At 37.3% G+C, this 12,355-nt stretch overlaps 1 protein-coding gene across 3 annotated transcripts in view; it reads left to right on the top strand.

Annotated features, from left to right (window-relative positions):
- Positions 1–12,355, top strand: part of dock1 (dedicator of cytokinesis 1) — a 354,235-nt gene that overhangs the window by 302,287 nt on the left and 39,593 nt on the right. For all 3 annotated transcript variants that reach the window (XM_069899676.1, XM_069899674.1, XM_069899675.1), the window contains exons 42-44: positions 2,804–2,885; positions 6,007–6,091; positions 7,226–7,312. In XM_069899676.1, coding sequence (XP_069755777.1) covers positions 2,804–2,885; positions 6,007–6,091; positions 7,226–7,312 — 254 coding nt within the window. The remainder of the gene's footprint in view (positions 1–2,803; positions 2,886–6,006; positions 6,092–7,225; positions 7,313–12,355) is intronic.

Below are 12,355 nucleotides of genomic sequence, written 5' to 3'. Positions count from 1 at the left end.
TGGCAAACCTCTATAGGTGTGTGGAGGAAGGTGTGCTGACTGGCTGCATCTTGGCCTGGTATGGGGCACCAATACCTCTGAGAAGAAAAACCTGCAAAAGGTAGTGGACACAGCCTAGTGCTTCACAGGTAAACTCTCCCCACCATCGAGAAAATCTATATGGAACCCTGCCATCAGAGAGCAGCAGCAATCATCAAGGATCCACTCTACCCAGGACAAGCCATCAGGAAGGTAAAGGTTCCATTATAGTCAAGTAATACTACATTTAGAATATTACATTTATGTGGGACTGTCCCTTGAAGAGAATAGATTTAACAGCCTGCCTGCAGGATTTGAATTGTCTGTGAAACTGAGCTGGCAGGCTGAATACACATTCTGAAAATGGATAAATTTTATGGAAAATAAATCTATGTTCTATTCATCATGTATTTGTTAATCCATTACTATGTAACAATTTACTATGTACTTCAACTACACTGTTTATGGAGAATATTCATGTAATTAAGTAACAGCCACAGTATGTAGAAAAGTTAGCTGATTATAGTATATATAGAATTTGCTGACTTCAAAGCCTGCTAACTTTAAAACAAAAGTCCAGAGAGAAAACATCGTTAACCCTAAGATCATACATTTAAATCTAAGAAAATAATAGTGGTTACAGGCACCAGGAGAATAAGCTATCAAACAGGATGAGATCAGAGGAGTCAGGGAAATAACAGGAGATCAGATAGGAGGTTAGACAGGACAAGGTAAGGGGAACCATAAGCGAATGATTTATTCTGAAACAGGCCAGTTACAAGAAGATAAGTGTAGCACAAGGAGAAGTGATAAGAATACCATAAACGAGAAACGAACCCAGGATGAGCTAATTGGTACAAAACATCAATCAAAGTCAAACACTGATAAGGAGTTAAAATTCTGCATATAAAAAAAGGGCAGTGTCTCATAGCAACAGGCATTCGAGATGAGGCTTTGAGTTGTCTCAGCCTTTACTTGCAAATAAAGGTTAAACCTTCCTGAAGAATTCTCCATGTTGCCTGATTTGCTTTTGGACCTCAGCAAACCATGACAATTTGAAGAGAAACAAGGCAGTATCTCAAAAACACAGGGGCCTTAAAGGTGCAGAAAAAATACCGCACTCGACTTAACAGACCACGAAAAAGGATTCTACTTACAAAAGAAGGTACTTGTCTAAAAAGGACATTTCATCTGAATCACCTCAACAAGAGTGTCGCGAGTAATCAACATTCTGTCACCCTTCGTCTCTTTTACCTACTTCAGGAACTGCTAACTTCACCTTAAGGCCTGCGTGCCTCACCCATCTTAAAACCTGTGTGTCACATTCATCTTAAGGCCTGCATGTCACACCCATCTTAAAGCCTGCGTGTCTCACCATTCATGTAAGGGCTGCGGGCCTCAACCATCTAAAGCCTGTGTGTCGCATCAATCTGAAGCCCAGGTGTCATCGCTGAATTTCTGAACTTTGAACTGCCTTCCTGGAATTGAGCCTTGAGCTATTGGGGTACTCCCCCCCCCCACACACACACACAGACATACCACACACACACACACACACACACACAATGATATATTAGTGCATTGTTAAATTTTAAGTTAGTTAATTGTATATAAATTTAGTTAAGTTTGTAGAAGTTATTTAGAGTAGGTGTTATATAATTGTTAATTAATAATTAAAAATATTATTTTAAATATAACATCATCTCGGCTAATTTTTGTCGCTGTATGTAACAGTGCATCAGTCAAGTAGCGTGCAGTATTCTTCTACAACTTTAAAACCCTTGTTGTGGGTCAGTTGAAGTAGTCTCTCAACCTTCTATGAGAAAAAGGAGGGCATCTGACATTCTGTTTGTAACTACACAATGAGGCCAAGTGGGTTTTTCATTCCTACAAAGGAGGTCGAGGAGTTCTTTACTTTTAGGCTCCTGCATTAAAATCCCCCCTCCCCGAGCAAACGCATGGTATTTGCACCTAGTGCTTTTGAGTTAATGGATCCAGTAAAAAGAAACATGATGTTCAAAGCTGCTAGTTTTACAGTCACTTCAAATCCTGTTAAATCTGTTCTCTTAAAGGGACAGTGCCACAAATAAAATGAACTGAAAAATGGGAGAATGTCACAAGATTTATTGTCAGAGTACGTATATGATATCACATACTATGAGATTCTTTTTTCCTGCGGGAAATTTATCCTCTATTTTTTGCAGAGTTTTAATTTTAGAAAAGAAATAGAAACTATTGCTGAAAGAAGTTTGGCTGCAGTTTGATAATCAAGATGGGGTAAAGTGGGAGATTGGTATGAGGGCAATTTATAAAAGAGGAAATAGGATTAGAATAAGGTCAAAATGGAGCCTGGGAGAAGATTTAACTTGATTGAAAATGAGGGGTGAGGGTAGAGTGACAAGGTCAAAAATCCCATGTTCTAGAGGAGAATAGTAAGAGCAAAGAATGGAGGTTTATGGGTTCGCAGAATGACGCTGAAGGCTATTGTCATTCTCTACAATGATCTTGGATTAGATGGCTTGGCAATTGAACATGTTAGGAAAATGGTTATATGAAAAGAATAAATGTTTTATTTAAAGTGAGAATCAAGTTGGAAGTGAGCAGTGGTTGCAGAAGTGGACAGCTTCTGAAATAATATCAATGGAAAAGAATTGCTGCACGGAGTTTGAAAAGTTAAATCATAAACGAGTTTCAGTTTAAAACGAATTAAGTTATTGGATATCTTTTTGAAATATTCTCTCTTCAACTATCACTTGTCTACATTAATGCCTTAACAAATTTGCAGATATTCAGTGTTTCACAGTGCAAACCATACGTGATTTACCACCAAAATTCAAGAACAAGACTGTGTCAGTACAAATTTTAAGGTAAAAATGTTTCCATCTTAATTGGACGTAGGATATGGTGGTGGTGTGGTGGTTACGTTTCCCAACAAGTAGTCCAGAAATCTAAGTTAATTGACAGATGTGATATTAAAATCAGATTAGTAGTTTGGAATTTGGATTAAACAACAGTTCATCCATAAAAGTGATAGCAAAAGGTACCAAATTATCATACAAGACCATCTGATATGCTCATGTAATTTTAAAGGGCAATTGGGATGGACTATAAATGTTTTATCTAGCCATGCCAAGGTCCTTCCAGATGAGAAAAATCATTCCTTTTATTAGATTTAACCCACTCAAAGTAATTAAACCGTATCCCCCATCCCATGGATTTTTGGCTGCAATTTTTTTTATTTTCGCAAAAACATTCTCAATATCTTTCCTTCCAGCATTTTCTCAAGATTTTTTTATTGTCATGTTATAAAACAGAAAAGGTAATATTACACAAAATTTCCTAAGGTTTTTTTTTCTGTGTCCCTTTCTATTCTTGTTTTACAATCACCAGTTGAACTCATCTTTTAAATTGGATATTTCTCTATCATTTATCATCCTAATTAGATTAGATTTATCTGAACATTACAGCACATTACAGGCCCTTGAGCCTATGATGTTGTGCCGACCTATATATGTATACCTACCAAAACAAAAACTACCCTCCTTTCCTCATAACCCTTTATTTTACTTTCATGTGGCTATGTAAGAGTCTCTTGAATGTGCCGTTTGTTCCAGCCTCCACCACCACCCCTGGCAATGCACTTGAGACCTCCACAACTCTTTAAAAAAAAAAAATACCCCTGATGTCTCCCCAAAACTCCTCTCACTTTGTACAGATATCCTCTAGTTTTTGCTATTCCCACCCTGGGAAAAAGGTGCTGACTGTCTACTTATTTATGCCTCTCATAATCTTGCAGACCTCTATCAAGTCACCTCTCATCTTCTTCACTCCAAAGAGAAAAGCCCTAGATCTGCTAATCTTGTCTCATAAGACATATTTTCTAATCCAGGCAATATCTTGGTGAATCTCCTTTACAACTTCTCCATAGTTTCCCCATCTTTCCTGTAGAAGTGACCAGAACTCATAACAATATTCTAAGAGTGATCTCACCAGTGATTTATAGAGCTGCAACATCTCCTCATTATTCCTGAACTCAATCCCCTAACTAATGAAGCCCAGTGTACCAGAGGCCTTTTTAACTATCCTGTCAACCTGCGTGGCAACATTGAGAGATCTATGGCTTTGGACACCAAGGTCCCTATGTTCTTTCACACTGTTAAGTATCCTACCATAAACCATGTACTCGGCCTTCAAGTTTGACTTTCCAAAATGCATCACCTCACACTTTCCTGGATTGAACTCCTATCTGCCACTTTTCTGCCCAACTCTTCTTCCTGTCTATATCTAGTTGTAATCTGCAACAAAATTCAACACTATCCACAACACTTCCAACCTTCCTATCATCCGCAAAACTTTTTTTATTTCTCTGAGGTCATTTTCCATTATTAAATTGCCTCTGGGTCAGGGGATGAGTTTTGTAATATTTTATCTTCAATTAATTCAGTGGAAAAAAAATTGCAAAAATTTGCAAAAATATGAATTTACTTTTCCTTCATCTGCAATATTCTCACTTGTTTACATTGTTTCCACATTTCTTATGACTTTCTTACGGGAAGAGCACTCAAATGCCTCACAGAGAGGAGGGGAGGTCACTGCAACTGTGAGGCAGAAGATCTACTAGTTGCACCTCTGGGCCAAACCATCCCAACAAAGCTTCAAACTTTTAAATTATTAGTAACAATTTATTTGTGAATGACCTTGTTAAAAGTTCCAATATCTTGTATAGCTCTTTTGAAAATTTTCTGTTAGCCATATTGCTTCCATATAAGTAACTTGTTGCCTTTGTCTTCCCTACTGTAGACCCTCATCCATACATAATGTGTCAAAATTACTTATTCATAGCTTGTTATGGATTACTCCTCACAGCTCCATTGATCCATGTGTGATCCTGGTGCTGTGCCTTCTTCCTGGATTTTCCCCATATTCTCCATGCAGGCACAGCAGGCAGTGAGGAAAGCGAATGGTATGTTGGCATTCATAGCAAGAGGATTCGAGTACAGGATTAGAGAGGTTCCACTGCAGCGGTACAGGGACTTGGTGAGACCACACCTGGAGTATTGTGTGCAGTTTGGACTCCTTATCTGAGGAAAGACATCTTTGCAGAGAAGGTTCACTAGATTGATACCAGGGATGGCAGGACTTGCATATGAAGAAGGGCTGGATCAACTCGGCTTATACACGCTGGAATTTAGAAGATTGAGGGGAGATATTATAGAAATGTATAAGCAATTGGACAGGCTAGATGCAGGAAGGTAGTTCCTGATGTTGGGGAAAACCAGAACCAGGGGACACCGTTTAAGGATAAGGGGAATGTCTTTTAGGACTGAGATGAAAAAAAATAAATTCTCTCAGAGAGTGGTGAATCTGTGGAAATATTTGCCACAGGAAAGAGAAAGTTGAATGGCTGTGCAGGCTTAAAGGGACAAATGACCTACTCCTGCACCTATTTTCTGTTTCTATACTCCCACATCCCAAAGCGTACTGGTTGAAAAGTTCATTGGCAACTGTAAATTACCCCTAAATTAGGTGGGTAATAGGAGATGGGGGTTAGTTGACAGGCACATGAAAGAGAAAAGGTTATAGCCAAATAAATTGATTGATGGGACTGTTATGGGAATTAGTGTTGAGATAATTGCCAAATGGCCTCCTCCACTGTCATAAGGAAAAAGCACAAAATTGGCATGCAGTACCTTTGCACTTTGTACTCCAGGGGTACTGTTCATTTCAAGGCCTCATGTAATTTTCATTATGCCATTCATATATTGGCATTTGTGGAACAGTCAACGTTTTAACAACTTTCTTACCGAATTATACTACAGTGTATTACTTCGTCATTCTCAGTAAGCGTATCTGTAAACATAACTTTGATCCCTCCTCGATCTTCAAAGTATTCTGAAAATTTTCAGAAGATCTGTGTTCAACTTTCTCCATCCTGTTTTGGCTTGTTTACTTTTTTACTCACTGCTGTGATGTGATTTTGTTTTACAGCTTTTATACTGTGAATGAGGTGCAAAGATTCCAGTATTCAAGGCCAGTCAGGAAAGGAGAGAAAGATCCAGACAATGAATTTGCCGTAATGCATTATGCTTTTTTAATTGTATATTTAATCATTTTAATAATTGTATTTGCCCACATTTCCTGTACCAATGTGGTGTGCACCGGTTCATAAAAGTCATTTTATTTATTTATTGCATTTTAAATGTTAATTTTGTGAATCCCCAGCTAACAATAGCATTGATGAAAGGAAAGTACATTAGAGTGAACAGGATTGGTCAAGACTTGTGTGAAATGAAAAGCAAAACATGCTGTGTTCTAAGCCTGTGATTTATTTCACTATCATTTCTTGAAACTGTTGAATTCTGATCGATTTGGAAGCTTCCTACAATCCATAGAATTTGTTAAAACAAAAGTAAAGGAATTTTTTTTAAATGTGAGGAAAATATGAAAGAGAGAAGGCAAAAATGATGGAATCAAAAAGAAATAGGTGTCAAGCAAACAAATGCAGAGCAAGGTAGCCACACCCATCAACACTAATTTTTACAGTATAGTTTTCATTATTCCCCGGCTAAGAGGAATCTTTTACAGGGATTTGCTATTTGATCAATTTCATTTTAATTTAGTGTCCAAAAAAAACAATTTTTGGTCTCATTTAATGTTCCAAATCACAGAGAAGCGTCAGTGTTGATCTTTACAAGTTTGTATCATCATTCACTGCAAATAAATTCTTAATATAAGTAACTATGGAATGGATGTTTATTATTAACTAGCTTACCTTTAATTAGCTAAACTCTCAATAGCTGGGTTTTAATAGAAACTTAATTATTTATTATTTTTCTAGACATTTAATTAGTCAGTGGTTCTGGAAATTTGTACAATCCAAATTATTAATCCATTTTGTTCGCAGATTATCTTGTTGTTCAGAAATGTCTTTCCAGTCGTGTTGATGGCAGAGGGTAGAAAATGGTCCAACTTGCAACAATTGTCACTTTTACCAAATATAATTTATAATATAAATTAAGTACAATATTTTGAGTTGTACACTATGAATATTGACCAAGACCAGCAAGGGTCAAGTATCTTTTTTAACTGTGCTGTCCTTCAAAACGGTAAAGGCACAGAATATATTTAAACATAGGAGTCAGTGAAAAGATTCACAGAGACTTTGTTTTTCCAAAGCTTGGCTAATTGCTTGAAATTGCTTCCTTAGAATATGTGGATTGAAAGGACCACTTACGTGACAGCATACAAATTACCTGGCATTCTGCGATGGTTTGAAGTGAAATCTGTCTCGATGGTAAGCGTGACCTAGAATGTCCATAATTGATTATTCGCCAATTTGAGCATGTAGATTTGTCTGCATAACATTTATAGACGGTCTGGTCAACAAGTATTTGTGAATGTGGCACATGTAACAAACTAAACTCACGTGTTAATTTTTTTTTTGAGTCAAGATTGCTCAATACAAAACTGCAAGTACAGGTATTTCAATTATGACTAACTTTTCTTGAATGAATATTAAAACAAAACTGGTATAAGTTTATTGTTATGGAGGTTATTTAACCAATTGTATGTGGATTATTGGTTTTTTTTTAAATCTGCAACTAAAGGTTTTAAGTAAATAGAGAACAACCATAAAGGTCAAGGACATAAACTGTGTCTGTTTCTACTTCAAAGCGGGCAACATGACCTGAACATGTCTCCAGCATGTCATCCAGGCAATGCTAATCAGTGTTTCAGAGAAGTTCCCCAGGCTGCGATGAATGTCAAACTGCTGAACCTAGAGAACGTCAAGGAACTAAAGAGGGATTTCCTGGAGAACCATGAAATCCATCTTTGACTCCCCAATGCAATGGGAGAAAATTAAGAGGTTTTTCAACCTCAAGAGTATTCAGAAAGCAAGCCAGAGTCAGAAAAATTGTGCCAATTCCTGTCTAACTTGCAGAATCATCTTCTTATGCATTTGAAGGGGGAGGGGCATGCATGTGAGGGAAGAAATTTGACAGCTGAAAACACACTAGCAAGCTTCCATCTTTGCCTCAGAATCTGTCAAGATTATCTTCCAATCGAGAGCCTGTTCCATGGAGCAAAATGAAACATGCTTGCACTGTGTCATTTAATGGATTCACTGGGAGCTCTGTGATATGCATGCTTAAGGAAAGGATGGTTTAGCAACATCCTTGCAGGTGGACATATTGAAGATCTGTAAATCCTTCAGCTTGAGAGCCCACAGGATGCACAGCTGAAACTCCCTGTGAGCCTGTAATGGACTTGGCCATGTTTGCTTCCTTCTGCATTCCTTGGCTCTCTAATTACCAAACCAAGCGCTGATGTAGCCACTCAGTTTACTTTCTGCAGTACACTTGTAAGGGTTTGACAAGAGTATTCAACAACATGCCAAATCTCCTTAGAAAGCAGGGCCATTAGTATGCCTGCATAGTTGCCTCAATATGCTGGCTCCAGGAGAATATGTGAACTCTCAGGATCTTGAACCCCTCTATTCCATCAATGTGGACAGGCACCTTGTTCCTTGGCCTCCCCTTCCTAAAATCCACAATAAGCTTCTTTGTCTTGATATTGAGAGGAAGATTTTTTGTTCTGGCATGACCCAATCAGATTCTTGATCTCCATCCTGTATTCTCACTTATCATTTCCTGTTATTCAGCCAATAACGGATCTTGAATAGACAAGTGGTGATGTGGCAAGAATGTGGAATTGAGGCGACATTAATGTCAGCCATGATCTAATTGGGGTAGGTAGAATTGTGACCAGTACTGAGCAGCTGTACTAACAATATAATGAATAGACATAAGAGGCATCTGAATAAAACAAGTTGGAACTGAAACAGCTGACAAATGTAGCATTCTAATAGTTACAGTTTTGTTATGTTCTTGTTCATGTTAATAGTTTACATAAGATTTAAATGAATTTAAACAATAAGGTAGCACAAGGTTGAGTTCACTTTTTGCTCATTGATTAAAGCATTACAACAGACTGCTTTCACAACTGTTGCCTGTTGAAGTACAATTGAATAATTTTGTGTTCCTGACTGATCTCTGTGAAAGATTTCTCTGAGGTGCATTGATAAAATGCATTAATTTGCAAAAGTGGTTGACCAGTTTGTTTTCTTACCCAAGTTAAATCCATTGGTCAAAACACTTTTGGAAAACTTTGATGATGCTATAAAAGTTCCTCAGTGCAATGGGAAACATTGAAAATAAAGCGAATTGACAGGAAAGGATTAAGTTGCGATATGCTGAAGAGCTGTGTCAGATAGAGCAACATTTTACTTTAGCTTTTGAAACAGTTTGTACCTGTTAATCCTGTATAATGATCACAGTTTGGAGTAAAAATAGGAGTGCCAACTGCACAGTTGTAAAATGTCAGTACCCATTAATAGCAGTGTATGTGTGAAAAGATGTAAGAAGTATTTGTGTGTTTCCGGCCTGTCCCATTTCTCCCTCATTGATTTTTATTGTCAATCAGCAGATTTTAAGCCACCACTGTACCAAGTTCTAAAGTTTCTTTTGATATTTATTTTTTGGTTTATTTGCTTGGTATTGTATTTGGTTGAACTCATCAAATTATCTCACAGGCAAGACCAACCATTCAGAGAGAAAACATTGCTATGAGATCTCTTGGCTGATCTTTTGATGTGTTCATTTTAGTCATAATTTTCAAATTTTACTTTGAGCTGAGTAGCAGAGGTAAAAGTTTGCTTTTAAAGGAAGCCAAATGAACTGAACCAATATTCTTAAATGATGATAGCATTAAGCTTTGACATAATTTTTCCTTTGACGCACTCACAGGAGCGCAATATTATGTTTTATTTGCTAATCTTGTCAGCCATCTGTGAACACTTCAACTGAGTTGTGTGAAGGGAATTTGTGACTTGTTATCATCAGACTCTCTGTCACATTTGAAATTTGGCATGTGAGAATCTGACCATCTGTCCAACTATGACCAATAACTTCACATCCATCTTAGGCTTACCAGGCTCTTAGATATATTGTTCTGATATCTAAACTTTTTCTACAAACAGAATATTCAGCAATATGTTTAATATTGTTAGTGGAAATTAGGAAAGTACTGATCAGCTATCTTCTATTGGTCTTTGCAATAGAGGATACATGTATTTAAATTAAATAGAAGTACAGCACAGGTCAGGTCCTTCTGGCCCAGGAGCCTGTGCCACCCAGTTATACTCAATTAACCTAGAAGCCCATACATTTTGAACGTGGTGGAAATTGGAAAACCCAGACAGACACGGGGAGAACGTATAACCTCCTGAGAGTTCTGGATTTGAACCCGGGTTTCTTCAACCACTACCCTATCCGTATTAGAATAATACCAACAGCAGAAACCAAACAGATTCAGTGAAATGGTTAAAAAAAATAATGATGAATCAAATGTAGATTAAGGAATATATGGATGTTAAATATATAGATGTCTAAACGCCATGATTGCAAGTATAGATAACAATGAGAATAATTGAAAATAAAGACAGTTTATTGTCTTGGTTCTATGGAGATAGAAGATGATAGAAATAATGCTGTGTTCGTGTGACAGTATGTGATGCGGTGTTAGCCAAGGATTTCAGCTGGCACAGTGCATCATTCCACTATATTTAAAAATGACAAAGGAAGAATTGGAAACTAAATATCTTGAATTACTGATTTTTAGGTGGCAGAGTAAATAGTGCCATATAAGAGCAAAACTGGACCACATGGTGTTTAGTGGAGAAAGGTAAGGCCCATTTTGACCCTGTAATAGAAAAGGAAGAGTGATTTCCAAATGGTGAAAAGCTCGAGATTGGTTCCCTGGAGTGTTTCGCTTTAAGCTTCAGTAATTCCAAGTAGACAGGCACAAGATATAAGCAAAAAGATATATTGCCTTAATTCCAAGAATTTCAGGTGCACTCTTATTAGCAAGTATTCTATGATGCAAACTGCTGTAGAACAGACCATTTAACTCAATTAATTGGAATGCTAAAGAAAAGATCCTGGATGGTTACAATACATTCTTATAGTCTTGTAGGTGTTCTTTCCTTGATACGGGGTTCAAAGACTCGAGGAAGCTATAAAGCCTTGGGGTTTGCAGGATGGAACACTCTTAAGTCAGGGTGTAAGTTTGCATGGTTGCCAAATTCATGATCTGCCTTATGCCCCATTCTTGAAGATGTTTTCTTAATATTGTACAGTATTGTATTTTGCTCCATATATGAAGTTCATGGGGTTTGAAGGAAGTACTAACCATTGGCATGGTACTGTTTTGCACTGTCCTTTTTAGCCATGTGAGTGTGCATGCATAATTATAGTGCAGTTGTCGAGAGGGGCATTCAATTCAATTCCAGGTTGTTAAATTGCCTATGACTGTTCATCTGGAAAGAGCTTCTGTTCCATTGTTCATCCCTATGATTCTTGTGCCTGATTCTGATCATTTTCCTCAGGCTTATTTTCTTCCTCCAAATCCTCCTTATATTTCTTCTTTAGTCATTGGTTAAAGAGATAACACTAATAATAACACTGCACATTAGGCACTTAGCATGACTTCTTGTGCAAAAGATGATGCTACACCACATGAGAGATGACTAACATTTAGCCAAAGGGATAGATTTTAAGGGACATTTTAAAGGAAGGAAGGAGAGATATGGAAAGGTTTAGGTCAGGAATTCCAGACTTTAGGCTTGTACAATGACATTTGGGAATGAGCAAGAGGCCAGATGAAGAGTACTGGAAGTTCCTCAGGAGATTGTGGGATTGAACAAGGTTAAGGGAAAAGGGAGAGTGAGATTATTGTGGGATTTGGAAACAAAAATGAGGACTTTAAAATCAATGTGGTTCTTCAGGTAGATCAGTAATTAGAGCTTATGGGAATTGTGCCAATTAGGATATGGCCAGTGTTACAGTGATTTTTATCACACCATTTATGTAGAGTGGAATGAAGGTATCCAGCCATTGAGGTGCACAGGAAATTTTAAAGCACAGTTGAGAACTTCAGAAGAAAATAAGACGAGGTGGGGTCAGAGCTGGGTGATATTCTAAAGATGATGCTTTATAGTCTTAGTGGTGGCACAGGAATTCACATTCAGATTTAATGTCAGGGTACATACATGACATCACATTTAACCCTAAGAATCTTTTTTTCCTGCAGGCACGGCAGAATTACTATTTATTGGTAGTTCAAAAAAACCCGATTTTCATACGTTACAATTGCTCCATGTACAGAGTACACATGTAAACAAATAAAGAACTAAACAGATAATGGAATGTAACAAAGTGATTGTGTGATTCAGAGAGAATTTTTAAAAATCAATAAAGTTCAAAAGTAAGAGTCTTTA

The sequence above is a fragment of the Narcine bancroftii genome, chromosome 10, assembly GCF_036971445.1.
Source record: "Narcine bancroftii isolate sNarBan1 chromosome 10, sNarBan1.hap1, whole genome shotgun sequence".
Taxonomy (NCBI): Eukaryota; Metazoa; Chordata; class Chondrichthyes; order Torpediniformes; family Narcinidae; genus Narcine; species Narcine bancroftii.
The sequence above is the reverse complement of the archived record's forward strand: the minus strand, read 5'-3'. Positions and strand labels throughout refer to the sequence as shown.